The sequence below is a fragment of the Leptosomus discolor genome, chromosome 1 (genome assembly GCF_034619465.1).
Source record: "Leptosomus discolor isolate bLepDis1 chromosome 1, bLepDis1.hap2, whole genome shotgun sequence".
In the NCBI taxonomy this organism is placed as follows: Eukaryota; Metazoa; Chordata; class Aves; order Leptosomiformes; family Leptosomidae; genus Leptosomus; species Leptosomus discolor.
In genome coordinates this window covers 201,883,903-201,902,999 of record NC_141391.1, presented here as the reverse complement: position 1 = coordinate 201,902,999, position 19,097 = coordinate 201,883,903, and the positions used below count along the sequence as shown (strand labels likewise).

Genomic DNA, 19,097 nt, shown 5'->3' with positions numbered 1-19,097 from the left:
ATTATTGCTGGGTGAAAATGAACCCTGCAGAAACTCACGACAGCACTATGTTTGTTAGAAACCACATGGCTAATCCTTTGTTGAAGAGTTATGATGATTATTTTCATTTTTCTCAGGTTGGTGGGACATGACTACACGGCTCTATTCTACCAAAAATCAGTTGCCAGTTGAATAAACTGAGCAAAAAAAGGGGTTTCCTCCAGAATTATCTTCCTGGGCAGAACTTCTCTGCTACTGAGACAGTAGCCCCAAAGCAAGTAGGAGACATACATGATGGAATGATTCCAGAAGACACAGACGGGCTTCGTTCTCTCCTCCGTTTCCAGCATGGCATACTCCACTATGATGGGCTTTTCCACCAGGTTGGGAGGAAGGTCCCCATCACTATGAATGGCTGTGCTTACTACAGGTGTGTTAATAATAGGGCGATTTGGCAACCTGCAGAGGGAGAAAAATTGCACAGTGATCTAAACGTTAAAATGCAAAGCACTGATTCGGTAGGTTCTGCAAATAAAAGATTTCCAGTTGCTTCCACTCAGAAAGTGAAGTAGATGCACCATCAGCATTCCACACAGCTGTGTTTCCAGAAGCTGGTGGCACTACAGACGTGGTTATTCTCCCACAGTGTCAGAGGAGGACAAGAGACAGTACTGCGGTGGCAACTGCAGCGCAGATGACATTTAGTCAGTATAAAAGCAGCTGTCTCACCCACACACTCAGAGCAAGTGGAAGAAGGGATCTGCACAAGTCACAAACAGGTTTGAAGTCTACCTCAAGCTCCTTCGGTCAGGATCATAGTTTTCAGGCAGAAGGTGTCCCAGAGATCGGTATATAATGACCATGGCAACAGTATGATGTGTTGAGTCATCTGGGTGTCGCTTCCTTCTTTTTGCAAAAGCACTCTCAGGGCTTAGTGTATCACTGTACACTTTAGAGGATAATTTCTGATTTGAAGGCCTCATTGTAGGCACTGCTATGGAATTAACACAAATATTACATTCTTTCCACACAACTTTGGAGCTACCACTTAAACTGTTAATTCTGCTTTGCAAAGATACAGAAATGCTATTGTTGTAACTCTAGGCTTATAAAACTAATGTTATATTTGATATTTTTAATAAAATGTTATCACATTTCATAGTTACACAGCTGATAATCAAATAACCCGTGAACCATGAATAATCATTTAGTCTAGAAAATAAGACATTTCTAAGCTAGAAGATCTGTAAGTAAATAAATACTGTGTGCATGACTTAAGGAGAATATTAAAACAGTACACATGCTATTAAACGGGATGTGCCTTTATATATTGCAAAGCTAGTGTTGTGAATACACCAGTTGGTCACATGGGATTTCTCCCTGCTAACTGTCACACAATGAGCTTTCTGTTTCAGTGGTATCTCTTAAAAGTCAAATTCCCTTTTTTCTTACAGAAAAGATACAAGTTCACGCAAACACATGCCCTGTTTCTGAGGAAAAAGTCATGAAGTTGTATTAGCTTATTATTTATTACGTTATTTTCACAAGTATTACTATTTCCCTATTTGGAGGATATTCAGCCATGGTATGTGTATAATTACTGCACTTTGGGTTACCCTCTCTCTCTTCCCTTGCCAAAGGTAACTTGTGGTTCCTCTCAGCAGTCTCGGGGTATTTCGGAGACACTGGGAAGCAGGTACTTCCCCAAGTATTCTCCCTCATCACCTATCTCCCTGCACAGCTCAAGCCTTTTTATTTGCTGCCTAGTTCTGATAATATGGCTCTGCTCCAAGATGTGGATCCTCCATCTCTCACATCACCTCCCTCCATCTCTGCAGGGATGGGCAGAAGGGGGCTGTAGGGCTGCAGGCTCCAGGCAAGCCATCCCATCCTGTCCTGGTGGGAACAGAGGCAAAGCATTTCTCTCGCACTGACAAGGTAGTTCGAGGGGCTGCGAGCGAGACCTGACAGACAGGTACAGCCAGTTACGCAGACCCCCATGCTCCTGTTGCCGCCGGCAGGCAAAATGCCTCAGAAGTATGCACAGCTGCTCCATCCCTGAATAATGTTCGATTGTATAGATGGTTGCCTCACTCTCACCCTAGTACCACTCAGCTTCGCGAGGATTAATCACACTCCTTGGGAACTAGTCAAAATTGCCCTCTGAATGGCAGCAGAAGGGTTTTACCTTTCCTGTCTGATGGTCTGAACAAAGTATCAGGGAAGACAACAGATGACTCCAGATCTTTTGGATAATCTTCTTTAATCTCATGAAATCGTGGTATTCTAGCTCCCGTGAAATTAGACTTGTCAAAGATGTCAACAGCAATAACTGGGGGGAAAAGAGTTTCCCATAAAATTAACTTCAGTGCTTTCAAATACGATATTGCAACAAAATGAAACATGATTGAAAGGTTATAACATCTGCTCAATGCACAGAAGACATTTAAACCCCAAAATACAAAGTAAAATTTGATTTCTCTCAATTAATATCATAAATAACAACTAAAAGCCTACACGTCAACATTATGTTACATTTATCGGATTGTAAGTTTATTTTGCAGTGGAAAGGAATTCACAAGACAGTATCTCACACTAGGAAAACACTACTGCAAACCTTGGAAATACAGAAGTGGCATGTTCCAATTTCAGACTTGCTTATTGTAGAGAAGGCTAAATCTGCTGCTTCAGAAATACATGGTTTTTTTTTTTTGCTTAGCTGTTAGACTTTGCAGTTTAACGGATCTGCTAAACTGCAAAGTTAGCTAAGCAAAGAAAATAACCTGGATTTTACCTGGGACTACTCATTAGTCCTCCAGTTCTCCTTCCTCTACACTAGCAGTTCTTCTCTGGTTCACCTCATCAGCTCTGCCTGTTGTCTAACTGCCAAAATATTTAAAAGCAGCTGAGTTGGCTTGAACTTTCCCATTTAAGAGAAGTCACTGAGTGCCAATTTAGATGTTCTAATAAAAGTGAGAAGCTGGAAGTCCTGAGGGTAACCCTACACCGAAAGCTGTGATCCACTGCAAGTTTCTGTATGAAGAAATATCCAAGTTAAGATCTGCAAATTGCCATTCCTTTCCTAGTCTCTAAGTAACTCCCAGATGAGCCATTAGAAAACTCCATTAACACCATGTTCACCTGGAAAAACTGTTCAAAAGAAAACAGGCCCCTTTCAGGCCAGAGTTGCCTCATCCCTCCCAAGCTCACGTCTTTTTACTCAGGAAGAGCTGGTCAAAAAAAATCCAGATTTACAATCTGCAAGAAATTCTGGTTTTTGTTTTCATGTCAGTTCAGTTCAGTTCAGTTCAAATAATGAGTATACTCTTTTCTGAGAGTGAAGATAAAAATATTTTGATTCTGATAGTCCTGAATCAAAATGAAATCTTTCATTTTTTGTTTATTAAACAGAAATCAAAGTATTTCAGTTTGGCTTAGTTCAGTAATAATCCTTCCCCCCTGGAGCTGATGCACGACTTTATAACTTTGTAGCCTGACCATCTCATGCCTTTACTTTTTATGCCCCTGTGATTGTGGACATGAAGCACTCTCAGGACAAAGTTTACAGGCAAAGATAAATTCACTTCTTATACCAATGGCTGTAGTTGGGAAAACAAGACAAGCTTTTTGGCACATGAGCCCTTCTTCAGGTCTGAAATAAAAGGAGAAGCTTGAAAAGCTAAATACAAGTTCAGGCTGATAACAATTTAGACCACTGCTGAAAGAAAAAACAGATAGCAATGCTGCTTGGAAGGGACTTCTGAAGGTCACCCAACTCAGTCTCACCTCCCAGTCACAGCAGGACTAGCACCAACACCTGCTTAGCTCAGATTGTTGGTACCTGGGGAGAAAACGAAATAAGAGAGGGCAGGGGAAAAAAAGTGGAAAGAGGATGACCAGGCTGTGGTTCCCATCCTTCACTTGCATGTGTACTGCGGGGACATCTGTGAAGTACATCAGAGCCCTGCAAGGAGCTGCTATTTGCTTGTCAGAGGCAGCATTTAGCGTGATAGGTAGGGAAGGTGCCTTGGTACGTCTGAGGTTTCCTTCTCAGTTTAGACTTAGACCATGTCACAAGTGGTGTTCCCCAGGGCTCAGTATTGGGGCCAGTCCTGTTTAATAGCTTTATCAATGATCTGGACGAGGGGATTGAGTGCACCCTCAGTAAGGCTGCAGACAACACCAAGTTGGGTGGGAATGTTGACCTGCTCGAGGGTAGGAAGGCTCTGCAGAGGGATCTGGACAGGCTGGAACGATGGGCTGAGGTCAATTCTATGAGGTTCAAGAAGGCCAAGTGCCGGGTCCTGCACTTGGGTCACAACAACCCCCTGCAGCACTACAGGCTTGGGGATGAGGGGCTGGAAAACTGCCCAGCAGAAAAAGGACCCGAGGGTGCTCATTGACAGCCGGCTGAACATGAGCCAGCTGTGTGCCCAGGTGGCCAAGAAGGCCAACAGCATCCTGGCCTGTATCAGATATAGTGTGGCCAGTAGGAGTAGGGAGGTGATTGTGCCCCTGTACTGGGCACGGGTGAGGCCGCACCTCGAATACTGTGTGCAGTTTTGGGTCCCTCACTACAAGAAGGACATTGAGGTGCTGGAGCATGTCCAGAGAAGGGCAATGAAGCTGGTGAAGGGTCTGGAGAACAGGTCTTATGGGGAGTGGCTGAGGGAACTGGGGTTGTTTAGTCTGGAGGAGGCTGAGGGGCCTTATCGCTCTCTACAGCTGCCTGAAAGGAGGTTGTAGTGAGGTGGGTGTTGGTCTCTTCTCCCAAGTAACAAGCGACAGGAGGAGAGGAAACAACCTCAGCTTGCACCAGGGAAGGTTTAGATTGGACATCAGGAAAGTTTCTTTACTGAAAGTGTTGTCAAGCACTGGAACAGGCTGCCCAGGACAGTGGTTGAGTCACCATTCCTGGAGGTATTTAAAAGATGTGTAGACATGGTGCTTAGGGACATGGTTTAGCGGCAGACTTAGCAGAGTTAGGTTAATGGTTGGACTCGATGAACTTAGAGGACTTTTCCAACCCAAAGGATTCCATGATTTTGCAGAACAAAGGCAGCAATCCCAGTCCATTGCCATATAGACAAGGCATAGGTGACCAACTCAGGCAGCACTGTAAACCAGCAGGTGGAGGGTGGACTCAGAGACTCCCTTGGAATTGTCTGGGGTTTGAAAAATGAAACAATAAAAGGTGTGTTCTTCACTCAGTTGCCTTGAGGGCATTGGCAAACTCCATTATTTCAAACAGCGCTGAAAGCAAGGTGAGGTACCTGGGATGGCAGCTCAAAATAAATGTCACCTGAGCTCAAGGTTAATGGTTCACCTCAATGATCTTAAAGGTCTTTCCCAACCTAAACGGTTCTATGAATCTATGATTCTATGGATATTTTGGATCCCAAGGATTTTGCCCTGATGATGGGTTTTGTAAGGCTGGGAGGGTGTTTAAAGGCTTGAATGGGTGATTCTGAGAAAATACGTTTCAGCACAGGAATTTCTACAGAAGCTGATTTCCTGGATAGGTTCCAGGCTAGGAAGGCACGTGAAAATCAGAGGTATAGGATCAATAGTAGGGTGTTCTTTTTTTTGCACTGCAGTAATTTTTCAGGTGGTGGTGGTGTGATTCTTTCAAAACCGTGATCTACTATGTTCAACTATACTAGGTGGTCTCAAAAGGCCTTAGCTTTACTTACAAACTTTGTCCTTCCTACCATTTGTACGCTACTGTGGCTGCAATAAAATGCCACGGTGCACAGTGGCACAGCCCAAAGGGAAAACAGATCAGACATCTTCCAGGAGGCGCCCATGGCAACTGAGAGATATGGATCAAGGCTCAATTGACTTGAAATGAATGCACTGATTATTAGAAAATCCAAGTTTGTTGTTCCTCAGTGGGTACTACTCAACAAATAGCTAGCACCTCTACCCAGCATATTTTTAAAGCTCTAATACAAAATGACAGTTTTCAACAAAGATACTTACTCATGTTAGTGGCAACAATGACAAAAGGTCTCATGTAGGTTTTCTTCATGTTCTGGGCCACATTGTTGAAATACTCCTCATAGTGCCTGAGCAGGTGAGCGGTGCCACCCTCCGTTCGCTGAATTTGCTCCCAGTGCTCCTTATTGCTGGGGTCCAGTAGAGCACTACCCACTTTGATAATATTCTGAGAAACAAAGTACAAGCCCAAATTATGAAGCAAACAAAGTGCTGGGTCTCAAGTGAGGAATACTAAAAATGATCGGCATTACTGCCTCAGGTGAGTGTATAATGAAAATTTAATGCAGGCATGTTCTACTGCAGCCGTATGAAAATATGCACACCAGCTACTCACCCTAAGGTTTTTTTGTAACATAAAGAAAATCCCTCCAAACCTTTTATGAGCAAAGTAAGCCAAAATTGGAAGCCGTAAGAGAACTGCGTACTTTATTTCCCCTTTATGACAGGAAACGTAGCAGGAAAATGCAGAAGGAAAACCTAACCAGGTTTTCTTTGTCTTGGAGAGATGAGAGACAAGAAAAGCAGAGTGCTTGGTATGTACACTGAAGAACTCCCTCTGAGAAATCAAAATAATGTGATATATTAAAAATCAAAAGAAAGCCACAGACAGCAATATTGCTTTCTCTTTTATTTTATTTTTTTTTTGCTTTGTTGATTCCTGAATAACTAGGACAACTTACATGGTGAAGAATGACAAGAGCGAATATTAACTTGCATATACAAACCTGAAAATACATAGGAATCATGTTGTTCTGCCCCTGTTTTTATGTTGCTTACAAATGCTGTTAAAAAGGACATTCTAGCTGAGGACATGCCCCTTCTGCCCTTTCTTGCATAAATATGCAAAGGGACCCTCAGGATGAACGAAAGAAAACCCGGAAGAGAGTGTCAAATGGCTTAAACGGGAAAGGAGCTAAAAAGTTTTTAATCTTGGTGTACATACGAACTACATTGTTGTGTCAAAACCTAATTCCTAAGTAAGGTAAAATTCACATTAATGATGCTGGGAATTAATCACCTGAAGCTCTAAAATAGCCAAGGCAAATATTTAGGTTTCATTTAGAAGCAGATGGAGAAGATGCTATATTCTCAGAGTCTTGTCTGAGGTTGCAAGCGTATATCTGAGATAAAAGAGGCTGTCGTGTGACTACCTTTATCAAGGGTGAGAAGCACTACATGGTTCCCCAGGAACGCAGGAGACACATGCTGTACTTGGTACCAGGCCTCCTCGGTGTTTGTGAATGTTATTTATGTTTTTTATTATCTACTTTTCAGGTTTCTACCTGAGACTATTAAAAAAAAAAAATTCTCCTTCTCCCCTTGTGCTCCCTCAGCCTAGGATGTTACCTCCTTTTTCTCATGAGCTTTACTGATCAGTTTTCAAATTCCTGACCTATCCTAAAAATATTTAGGGAGTTCTTGAAAACATCATCTGTATGACTTTCAGTGCCAAGTGCAGAGAACGATAAATTAAAGCAGAGGTTTCCAAACCATTTTGTTTTGCTTATTGTTCTTTTACTTAACAAAACATGCTAAAAATGAAGTTCCTTCTCAAGATCTGAATTGGGGAACATCATTCACTCCACAGCCCACAGGTACAAGTTTGTCAGCACAGTGTCTCCTTAGGAAAGGAAAAACTCAATCTCTTAAAATCTGGTGCATCTAAAATGCAAATGTTTCAGAAATTCTCTGCTCTTTCTTGACTGTACAACCCAAGACACTGAGGAATTTTCTCAGCCATATGTTCTCCTGTCACCACCTGCCCCAGGTATGTCCTCTCCTGGTGTAGCTTGGCCTTGCACGAGGTGTCCAAGTTCACCCCAAAGTCCACCTGACCTGGCTGTTCCTCCTGAGTACTGTGAGCTGGGTGTAGCACACCTTCAAAGGGAGCCAGACCACCTTTGGCCAGCACAGAGGCCAGTCTTGGCCCACGGAGGGTCATTCAGCAGCCCTATGCTAGTGCCTGACCTCCGGGCTCTGCTAGCACAGGTCCAGAAGGACGTTTTAGCTTGGACTCTGTGCTGTGCCATGGTTGGGATCTTGGAAACAGTACTGGCAAGCATGGACAGCAGTACCCCACAGTACACATGGCAAAGAGGAGAGCTATACGAGCCTGACATGGGTCATCAAGACTTCACATTTTCAGATCACAAAAAACTCCCAACTTCTTCCACATCTCACATTTTTCCACCACAAATACATGTTTCCCCCAGACAGGGAGGGTGCTATAGCTTGTTCTCTAGACCTGGTCAGGTCTTTGGTAATGACTGGGTCTTTCATGAATGCTCTGACTAGCAGAAGCCCTCCAGCATGCATTTTTGTATGTGCCTGCATCACTTAAAATATCAATACGGTATGGAATGTGATTCAGCGTACAAACTCTTTAATAAACATGGCTCAAGTGTTTCCAAACTGAAATATAAGAAAACTTCAGAGTCAGTAACTGTCTCAGAGTTAGTTCACTGCGCATTTAAATGCAAATGATCATGTTAGGCAAGTTTTCCAGCAAAACTGAATATGGTACATGAAGCTATTTTATCCTGGAATACCACATTACTTGAGAATTTCTTCTATTTGGGGAATTTTGCTTTTGGCTGTTAGGAGGATGATATTTATTATATCAGCACTTTTTATCATATTTGTATTACACACACATATGTGTACATACACACATGCGTAACCAACTTTCCATTCTAAATTGAGAAGACTGCCTCATTTGTGAAACAGATTAAGCAAGTACATGATACTTGCTCCACCCTAGTCAAAGACAAATTTAATTATCCTTTGCCACAAAACTTTTAAGGGGAACTGTAAAGGCTCAGAACAATATATTTTATCTCTCTTACCTCATTGAATTCCACATCCCTCGTGGCTGCCAAGTCAAACCCTTGCTGCTGGCTCTCATACTGGAGGACCCGGATCATCATCTGGTAAGCTGTCCTCACATCGTTGCCATACAAGCTGTGTGTGTATTTGGTGGCATTCTGCAGCACTCTCACAATCCGTATGGTTTTGTCTCCATCCAACTTGGTCTCATTGTGGTGCAACTTCTCATTCTGAATCAGAGACAAGAAAAAAGAAAAAAACAATGATGCATCTTTTTTTTTTTTTCATTCTAGTTAGAAAGACAATCATAATTTAGGGATTTTTTGCACAAAGGAGTTGTTTCATCAAAATGGTGTTTGTCTTGAGAAAGGGTTGACAGGACCCAATGGAAAATGTAACTGAGAGCCAGAAGAGCACAAGGGTCCTGAGGGTAACGATGGGGTTCAAGGACTCAGTGAAAAGATGGGAGTGCTGGGATATCAAACCGGAGTCTGAATTGATGATTATTTACAAAATAAAGGCAAAACCGAGAAAACACAGCTTACCATGATTTTTAGATCGACAAAAGTGCTGGTGGTGCAGTTGAAAAGCTCAGGAGGCAGCCAGCCCTTCTCCATGTTACAATGGCGAACTGCGTTTCCTGAAGAAAACAAAGCATTAATGGTAAATAATGTTCTGAATTGTGCTTCATAGATTTCAAGTATCCCAGACTTTCACATTTCCTACATTTTCAAGATTCTTAGAGCTATGCATGTACTTCACTTTCCAAACTGGGATTCCTGTCTGAGAAAAGTTCAAGACTACTAATCTTCATGAATTGTTTTTCTCAGGCTTTAGAGAAAAGTGAAGCAAACTTCAAGATCTGCCCAACCACTCTCAGCCTCGCTGCCCTAATGTTCTCAAATGAATTCAGCAATTTATTTACACCAAATGTAAGAGAGACTGTGCACTTTCTAAATATTTCTGAAAACATATCCCTGCTCAGATTTCTGTGCAATAGCCTATAGAGGAGGACCTCCCAGATAAATGCTGTCTTCATGTCAAAACATGCTAGGACCTTCGCACGCTGCACGTGTTAAACACTTCAGCCAACACGTGGAACTGCTTTTTGTCACTTGTGAATGATCTGTGAGCTACTTACTGTTTAATTTAGCCTATTCTTTTGTAGTATTTGTCAAATAACTTTAAAATGTGATTCTTGGCTGTGGATCCTTCAGAGTGAATTGCAAGTTATCAAATTCAAAATTATTGTACTAGTTAACTTGCACATGACATATTGCATGTGGCTAAGCCATTTAATTACTAATATCTAAATAAGATTTATAATCAATTGAAGAATATCTAATTATATAATTTCTCTTCCATGTTTAGATGAATACATCTAAGCCTCAGGTTCTTATCTGGATATTCATCATTATAAAGCTTACTTTTTTTTTGAGTGTTCTGGAAAATTCACTTAAAACGTGCAATTCCGATAAGTACCCTTGCCTGCTATCCTAGTGGCTAGAAGAGACACTAGGGTCGACCACAATCCAGAAAACTTATTTTAATTTAGCTTTATACTGTTTAATAATTTAGTATTCTCCACTTAAAAGAAATAACAATCAGCTCTATCTCCAAAAATCCTCAGAACAGGTGCTTGGTTGACCACAAATCTTCTGCACACCAAGGCAGTGACCTCCTCTCAGTAGTATCTGGGGAAGTCACATAACCATTTATAACTCACTGAGCCCAAGGAGTGATCATAGCAGAGAGCTACCAGGCCCAGAAATGAGACAGAGTTTTCATTTCCCACAGAACAGCCTCTGGAAAAGATTGTGAACTCTGTTGTCAAAAATCTGATAAACGTTTTCAGGGACATACATGAAAAAAAGCTGTCATTTGCTTGCTGTCCAAAACAACACAGCTCACGTGCTTTATAAAAATGTGTTTTTCAGCTGTCTGACTTAAGGGTTAGAGAAAAGATGTCGGGTAGAAAAACGCAAGTTTTGTTGTAACTCTTAGCTTTATTAACCTACAATGCTAACAAAGCAATCATCACTTAAATGATTTTCCTCATTTTATCTTTGCCCAGAGGAGCTGTATTGCTAAAGAACATGTACAAGTCACTAGAAACTAAAAGTTACATGTGTAACAATTGCTTGATAGAGTGAACAGAAAATAGAAAATTGGACTGTGCTTTTTTGAAAATACAGACACAAAATTTCTGTTCTTTATAGATGTTTATCTGCTGCAGTTTTGTACCTATTTATTGCTACTACTCCAAATGTATTTTAACAGTTCTTCAGTTTCAGCTAGATAAACTTTTCTGCTTGTGATACGCATGAACTATGCTGTAACGTCTAGATCCAATGAAATAATGCCATTCCCTTTGTACACATTTTTTTTTTTTCTCTTTTTTTTCCCCTCAAACAGGCATATAGATAAAGTAGTTAATGTTTTATCCAGGGAACTTACCCACTGATCCCTTAGGACATGGCACGGCCGCTGGCTGGCCAAACTTGGTCTGTGGCCACCAAATACCAGCTTCGAAAGCTTTGGGACAGCCATTATAAATTACTGAAAGCAGAAAAAGAAATGATGCAATTTTTCCAACAAGATAAAAATCACAACAAGGAGATATTTCAACCAGCCTAAAGGACCTTCCTGTAATTCCCAAGCCCCATCAGGATACCTGTCCTCTGCAGTGCCTTCCAAGCTGTAACCCATCAGCTGCTCCTTACCCAGCAGTACGAGCAGACAAGTACAGGCAGAGGAGGATTCAGGATGATTATGGGGCCCTGGATTTTGGCTCTGCCTATCTTTGCCTGCTCCTTTATTGTGGGAAAACGTTTCTCCTTCATTTCACCCACACACTGTGGCGAGATGGCTGCTGCAGCAGCTTGGTGCTGATCAGAGGAGGAGGGTGGGTGGGTGAGAGGAAAGGCAGGATGGGCAAGATGGGGAAGAAAGGCAGAGGGCACAGCCTCTGTGGGCAGAATGTGCAAAGGCTCTTGCCTGCCTCTTCAGCTGCAGCACAGCACTACAATACTGCACTGGCAGATGAACTCGAGTTTCAAGTAAAATTTGGATTAGTGTTTTGCTCTCCCCCCTAAGCTTGCTGTATTTCCATTTGATGAAAATTAAAGAAATATGAACTTTCTTCTTTTTCCCCAGCCCCCATGAGTCACACTGGGGAGACTTAGGAGTGTATGTTTAGGCTGCTGCAGCTGCCATTGTCCCTGATGAAGCCACCCCACTTGGGCTCCCATGCAGCCCAGGACGCAGCTGCATGCCCACCGCTGTGCACCCCCCATCTACCCACTACTAGGAGCTCTGATCCTGCAACGACAGCCCGGCTGATCAGCAGCATTTGCTGGACAGGAGGTACCTTCACAGCCCTTCACGGTAACTTCAGCAAACGGGTTGTCGCAGCGGTTGCACTGCCGCCCTATGACGCCAGGTTTGCAAGGACACTGTCCTGTCTCCATGTCGCAGGCGCGCGTGTGGGAGCCAGACGGGAAGCAGTCACAGGGGTAGCAGGTGTCACTGCTCTGCGGCCTGTAGTAATTCGCCTAGAAAAAACAAAACGATAGACACAAGGTATTTGACTTACATTTCAAATTCCTTGCATTTCTGAAATCCTGCTCTAGCAGCATGTGTATCATAAAAGGGCTAATTTTGCAAAGCACACGATAATAATGATATTACTATTAACAGAAAATGTAATAGCTATGGGAAGTGAGCTGTGTTAGCCCGGGCAACATGGAGAGGCAGAGCTGAGTGCTGGAGGGATGGCTGGGCTGTCCTGTGCCCCAGGGACCTAGGTTTGGACCACTTCTGCAGTGGGGGCGGAGGGCCTATGTTACTCCTTGTGTACTTGCTGCCAGTGCCCAGCAAGCGTATTCTTGGATGATTTGCTTTTTTCTGCTTTGCAATTCCACTCCTGTACGGCAGGAACAAGCCAGTAAGGAAACTTGCACCGTCCATTTGCGTTTCATGTAGAGGGCGGAGAGCAACCAATGATCACGTATTCAGATTGCATCTGTAAATGCTTTTGATCTGAGGCGTTACGCGATTACACAAGAGCATGGTGCTGGCACCCCACTGACTCGATTTAACGCAACAGTTGCTGTGTGTCCTGCTGGCATTTCGGAAAGGAGTACGGGGCCAGATTCACAGCCGCCAGTCTGCACAGGCCCCATACTCCTCTGATGTCATTCAACCCTATTGTAAAACCTATTGTGAGAAGTCCTTTGTAAAACCTTCAGGAGGGAGGCGCCTACCCTCCCCTGTCCCTCGTCTGTCCCTGCCTGTCCACAGCAAATTCCTCTTAAACTCCACAGAGCTGGCACTGAGGAAAGCATTTAGCCTCTCGTATTGTGTACCTCTCTCCAGCTGCTAGGCCTTTTGCTGGCCATTGCACAGTGGAGAGCTTCACCCAGCTGGCCCAAGCTGTTTCATGGCTATTACTCACTTGTGATACACAAAACACCACTGGCACTCCTCTGCACCCAGGTTTGATCTCCCCCGATAAACCAGGCTGCGCTTCAGAGAGATCAGAGCCAAGCTTTCATCCTCTCAGTTTTGCTTTCCAAATGCAAATAAGATAAGAGCTGCACAATATGATTTTGTGAAGGGTGGTGCCAGCAAAATACTTTAGGTAAAGATTAACTACACTGCGCACATATATACATGACACAAAGCACAACTGTGTGTACTTTGTCTCAGATACTCACTTGTTGTAGTTATTAGTGGTATAGTTACTTTTTAAACTAAAGAAATTTTGACTTAAGACTGGTTTCTTTTGCTTACCTTGCAATGGCATTCTCCATTGGTCTTATTGCAATCAGAATCAAACCCTTTACTGGTCTCACAATTACACGGGCCACAAATGGGATTTCCCCACCAGCCTCTGGGACAAGGCAGGTCAATCCTAGAAAAGAAAATCAAATTGAAAGTAAGTTCTTTTAAGTTTCCTCTTAAAAGGTGGGAAAAAAGAGCTTTGGGCTAAATCTGCACTCAACTCCATCAGCTTATAGAGTGTAACATATCTCACTGCAGCGGCCAACAATCAATACATGTATAAACATACACACTGTAATAAAAGAAAATAAGGAATATCAGTGCTATGAAACCCTAGAGGGAATATTTCTCTAAATGTTTTCAAGATCAGCTCCTCTTTATAAGGACTATACATCCGTAGGAGCAAATAAAGTCCTCTTTCCTATGGGAGAGGGTAATGGGGCCCATGCTGCCTAGTGGAAGTGGTCCCGGTCCCACCAGCCCCACTCCCCTGCTGGGGAAAGCACTGGATGGGGCAGGCTGGACAGCCTGTGCCACAGAATCACAGAATGTTAGGGGTTGGAACGGACCTCAAAAGATCATCTAGTCCAACCCCTCTGCCAGAGCAGGACCACCTAGAGTAGATCACACAGGAACGCGTCCAGGCAGGTTTTGAATGTCTCCAGAGGAGACTCCACAACCTCTCTGGGCAGCCTGTTCCAGTGCTCTGTCACCCTCACAGTGAAAAAGCTTTACCTTATGTTCACGTGGAATCTCCTATGCTCCAGCTTGCACTTCACCAGCTCAGACAACTGCTGGTGGTGCTGAGCCTGTGCCCTGGTTTTACCTACCGCCATGAACCACCTCAGGGTACAGCTCCCCAACACTTTATATCCCACCCCCCATCGTCATGGGTTCCTGCCCCTGCCCTGACGTGGGCAGCAGTGCTTGTCCAATCTGCAGGGACACCAGCCCAGGTGCAAAGCTGGCTGCAAGCTCACGCTACGAAGAAAAGTCACTACTTTCAGCCAACCTGGCTTTCTCAGCCAGCTCACACCAGGGTCTGAAAAGCTCTGGTCTCCCACAGGGGAGGAGGAGGAGGACACATGTGGTTGAGGCCATGGAAGAGGGAAGGGTGGCAGCTTTGACCCAGACTATGAATCAAAGATCATCATTCAGACTATGAGTAGAGCAACACCGCTCATCGGAAGCTGTGCAGCAACCCAAAAGCCACCTCTGCTGAAGGACAACCCTCGTTTTTGCTGGTTCTGTTTCTTCTGGGTGAGCTTCTGAGCAGGTTTGTCCCACAGATGCCCCAACACTAGTGCTGGCAAGGAGAGCTCTGGGAAGTGGCTGGGGCAGTAACCTTGGCCTCTGCTAGCTGGAAGTCTTCATCAAACAATAGCCTGAAGGACAACACTGCTGAGTCTGTGATCAGCATAATGCCCAAGGAATTCTGTCCCTGCTGCTCATTTTAGGAAAGAAAAGCTGTAAAGCTGTTTGCTGTCTGTTTCAAAGACCACGCTGAATTTTGTTTATGGTAATTGCCAGGTTTGTACTTCTGTGCTTTATAATATGAAAAACCACAACGCTGCACTTGACATGAAGTCAGCAGATAACGACAAGGGACAACATCTCTGTGTTGCTAAACCAGAGGAATGAAAGATGAATCTGGCAACAGCAGGGCCAACATTTGCAAGCCCACACAACAAAAGGCGGAGGAAGAAGCTTTTGGTTTTCAAAGGGAAGGAAACATCACATGAGCTATTCCTAAATGGGCAGACAAATGCACTTCATTTGCACATCATGAATGGCCCATATTACAGTAAATCAAAGTGCCGTCTCTGGGATAAGGCTGGTTGCTGAATGTTTATCTGAGACCAGGAAGCCGGTGACGAGGGAATCAGCACGTTTCTCCCACAGAGCAACAGCATACAGGCCTCTCAGACTGTCCAGCAGGGATGGCTTTTTGCCAGCCCAGGGACTGGACACAAACTGCAAAGCCTTTTTATCTGGCCACAAGCCAGCTAACTGGGTGCGTTGCTCTGTGTGTGTGCTGGGGGAGCTGAAGGAGAGATGCAGAGCAAACTCAGGCCAAGCCCACCACTAGGTACAGGTCAGATGCAGTGCTGTGTAACACAGCACAATTGGCTGAGCCCCTGAGTTGCTGATGAAGAAAAGCGGCCCTTGAGTATATGGAAGTTTGCGTGGTCTCTGGGAAGAGAGCTCAGGAGTGCCAAAGGGCAGGGAGCCTGCAAATAATATCCACGATGAACACTCAAATTGTAACAGGAAAGCTAACTGAAGCAGAAAAGAAAGCGGGAGGACTGCTGCCTTAGGAGAAATGCTACCTGGAAGGATCAAGAAACCAAGAACAAAAACAATTCTCTTACTTGCTCTCACAGTACTGTCCATAGTAGCTTTGTCCACATTCACAGGTGTAGCCATGGGATGAGCTAGGTTTGTGCACGCATGTGGAGACATGCTCACATGGGTTCAAGTTACATACATCAACACAGTCTCTTCCAAAGTACCCTGGGGAGACAAGGTCATAAAATCACAGCAACCATTGTAATTTACGATTTGCATGTCTCCAAAAGATCATCTATTTCAGGCTTATACACTAATAACAGATCTTCAATAATCAGTAGATTCCCCCTGAGATACTGTCAGAAAAAAGGTACTCTTTTCCCTCTCAGCAAAAAAGATAGTGGGTTGTTCTTTTCGACAGTCTGTTAACATGCTCAAGGCACCCTTGTGCCTTTGGTTTCCAGTTTTATATTCATGGCATGTGTTACAAATAGTTTTGTATTCTCTCCCTGTGTGTATGGGAGGTGACTGTGCTGGGTGCTGACAGCATGTGCTGGCAACATGCACCAAAACAGAGAAAACATTCAAAGTATCTCGATTAGGATGCAGGGTGTGAGACTGAAATTCAAGAGCAGAAAAGGCTGGGAAAGAAAAAAAAAAACCAAACATCAAAAAGGGGAGGTGCATGGAAAGGGCCCTTTGGACTAGAAGCTGTCTTTGTTTGGTTGATATGTTGCCTAGAACAAATGATCCTTCGTCCATGACTGCAGTTTCAAGGGTGCTACAGTAAGACTGGGAAAGATAATACTGATTGGAAGAGGAAGAATCAGAAGATGAGCACTTTGCAAGCATGCTGCTGCTGTCGTTGCTCTTCTGATGAATGCCTGAAGATGTGATTCAGCTCCTGGATGAGTGCGTGGGATGGTCACCGGCTTACCTGGATCACAGACGCAGGAGTAGCTGTCCCAGTCGTCACTGCAGTAGCTGTGCTGGGGACATGGGTTGGAATCACAGGGGTTATCCACTTCGCAACCCTCCTTCACGTTGATCTTGATAGCCTGTTTCATGTTGAGCGTAGCTGTATTTGTCGATGTCTCCCCCATTCTTACTCCCTGATGACAAAAGACAATTATTTTTAAATTAAGTTTTCATTCCAAATACAGTACTATGTGTTTCACTGCTTCCACTAATCCATGAGGCTACATTTTAAAGAAACATCACCTGATAAGCCAAACCCAGATTTTTGTTTTCAAATGCTGTTCCCCTGTGAGACCAGATTTTTACCTGGGAAAGTGGGTGGCCTGTAATATTCTAATTCTTAGATATTTTGATAGAAGAAACAAATGTTTAGGGATGGATGAAAAAGAAAAACTCCCATTTTCACATAAGTATTTTATTAAAAGTTCAAAGTTTGTTGCTACACTTTTCATTTCATACCTGCATACAGCCATAAAATCCCTGCTGAACAGAGACTTGGTCTCCAGAGACACCTCCCACAATGATGCTTTTCATTTTCAGTCCAGGTAGTTGATTTCCAATCTGCACAGTACTCTGTTAAGGAAAAGGACAGTCGATAAGAAGCACTATCATCCTCTGTGACACAGACAGCCTACTTTCTGTAGTGATGGAGTCAAGCAGCAGCTGACAGTAGATTATAGAAAAAATACCAAATCAGTGAGAAGCTAGACATCTGAATGTGGCTTTTCACAGACTTGTTCATAAGATATTATTAGGCTTAACAAATTAATATAACTTTATTAGGCACAAGACACTGCAAAACACGGCTCACAGCATAAGTATTTGTCCATAAGCCTTTATCCTACTGTTCTCTTAATAACATTTCTGTAGTGCTTAGTGGTGAAGTCATGATGCTGCGTTACCTGATACATCCCGTAGTCCAAGGACATGACAGCAAGGTACTTGATGTCTTTACCATCTTTAGCACTCTTCAGCTCTATTAATAAATGGTGCCACTCTCCATCACTGACTCGTGACTGGCTCATCTTCAAACTAGCAACCTGGCTCAGGCCACTGTACACTTCAAACTGCACATAGTTGTTCAGTATCTGTTGAAAAAAAAAACCCTCCATGTCTATTTTTTGCTACATATTTGTATTTGATATGGAAGGGATGGGGGGGTGGGGGGCAAGATAATAACATTTCCTAAGAGAACCCAAAAGGGAAAAAAACTCCAACAGTAACGAAGGGAACATTTGCCATAACTCCTTGTATAACTTTGGATGTTCAGACTTTAACTTACCCTACTGACAAAAAAAAACCCAAAACAATCAAAAGACACATTTTTTGTGTATGTATTAACACACACTACTACCTCCTTTTAAAAAAATAATCCTAAACCAATGAATCTGAATTTTACAATGATCTTTTGATCTTTGTAAAAGGCTGACGAAATAATTTGTATTTATTGATGTGCATTTAGCTGGGTGGATGAAGCTATGTAGTTCATGTGGCCATGTCCCCTGATGAGGGAGAATTTCTTAATTCTTTCCTAACCAAAGGCAGCCACGTTTTTACCTGAATGTTGATCTTGGATGCAGCCCCGGCATTGGCTTGCATTAACATGCCATTGACTTTACGGGTTCTGAACATCAGCCCAATGTACCATGGCACAGAGATGGTAATGTCAAGGTCACTCCAAATGATAATGCTTTCACCGCTGAAACGCTGAGGAGAAGGCATTGCTGTAAATCAAAAGACAGGAGAGAAACAGTTGATGTCCTTCAGAACAAAGGTTAAGAGGAGAAGTGACACTATGCAACGGTGATGGCGCAAGGTAGCTAGTCCCCCTTCCACTGAGACATTTTTAATTTACTATAGAGGAAGAGCCAGTCTAGGGGAGTTACTATGAAGCAGCTGATAATACTGTAAATTCATAACCTACCCTTGTTGTGGAGTAGGCACCTTGTTTCGGTGCCTGCACTCAAAGGCAGCCCTTCTACACTGCTACTGCATTACACAGGCGACAGATGCTCCTAGAAAGGTAAGCTCAGGCTCTCTACTGATACAGTCCTGCTGATGAGTGGGTGGACAGAGCAGGAAATACGAGAGCAACAGTTGCTACAGATGTTTTCAACATATCCTTGATTACCTGCTTCTAATTAACAGATTAAACACAGAGGAAAAGACTGGGAGGCAACAGGAAATATTAATTAATTATAAATACTGCAGGGCCAGCTTATTAAGCCATCTCAGCTATG

The 19,097-nt window shown here is 43.3% G+C and overlaps 1 protein-coding gene across 3 annotated transcripts in view; it reads right to left on the bottom strand.

The window, feature by feature from the left end:
* CELSR1 (cadherin EGF LAG seven-pass G-type receptor 1) overlaps window positions 1-19,097 on the bottom strand; it is a 175,033-nt gene that overhangs the window by 26,180 nt on the left and 129,756 nt on the right. For all 3 annotated transcript variants that reach the window (XM_086473819.1, XM_086473825.1, XM_086473831.1), the window contains 14 exons: window positions 18,415-18,581; window positions 17,760-17,945; window positions 17,317-17,430; window positions 16,817-16,991; window positions 15,963-16,104; window positions 13,600-13,720; window positions 12,176-12,359; window positions 11,263-11,364; window positions 9,351-9,445; window positions 8,826-9,035; window positions 5,962-6,145; window positions 2,168-2,311; window positions 772-973; window positions 271-438 (listed from right to left, as the gene is read on the bottom strand). In XM_086473819.1, coding sequence (XP_086329945.1) covers window positions 271-438; window positions 772-973; window positions 2,168-2,311; window positions 5,962-6,145; window positions 8,826-9,035; window positions 9,351-9,445; window positions 11,263-11,364; window positions 12,176-12,359; window positions 13,600-13,720; window positions 15,963-16,104; window positions 16,817-16,991; window positions 17,317-17,430; window positions 17,760-17,945; window positions 18,415-18,581 — 2,194 coding nt within the window. The remainder of the gene's footprint in view (window positions 1-270; window positions 439-771; window positions 974-2,167; window positions 2,312-5,961; window positions 6,146-8,825; window positions 9,036-9,350; window positions 9,446-11,262; window positions 11,365-12,175; window positions 12,360-13,599; window positions 13,721-15,962; window positions 16,105-16,816; window positions 16,992-17,316; window positions 17,431-17,759; window positions 17,946-18,414; window positions 18,582-19,097) is intronic.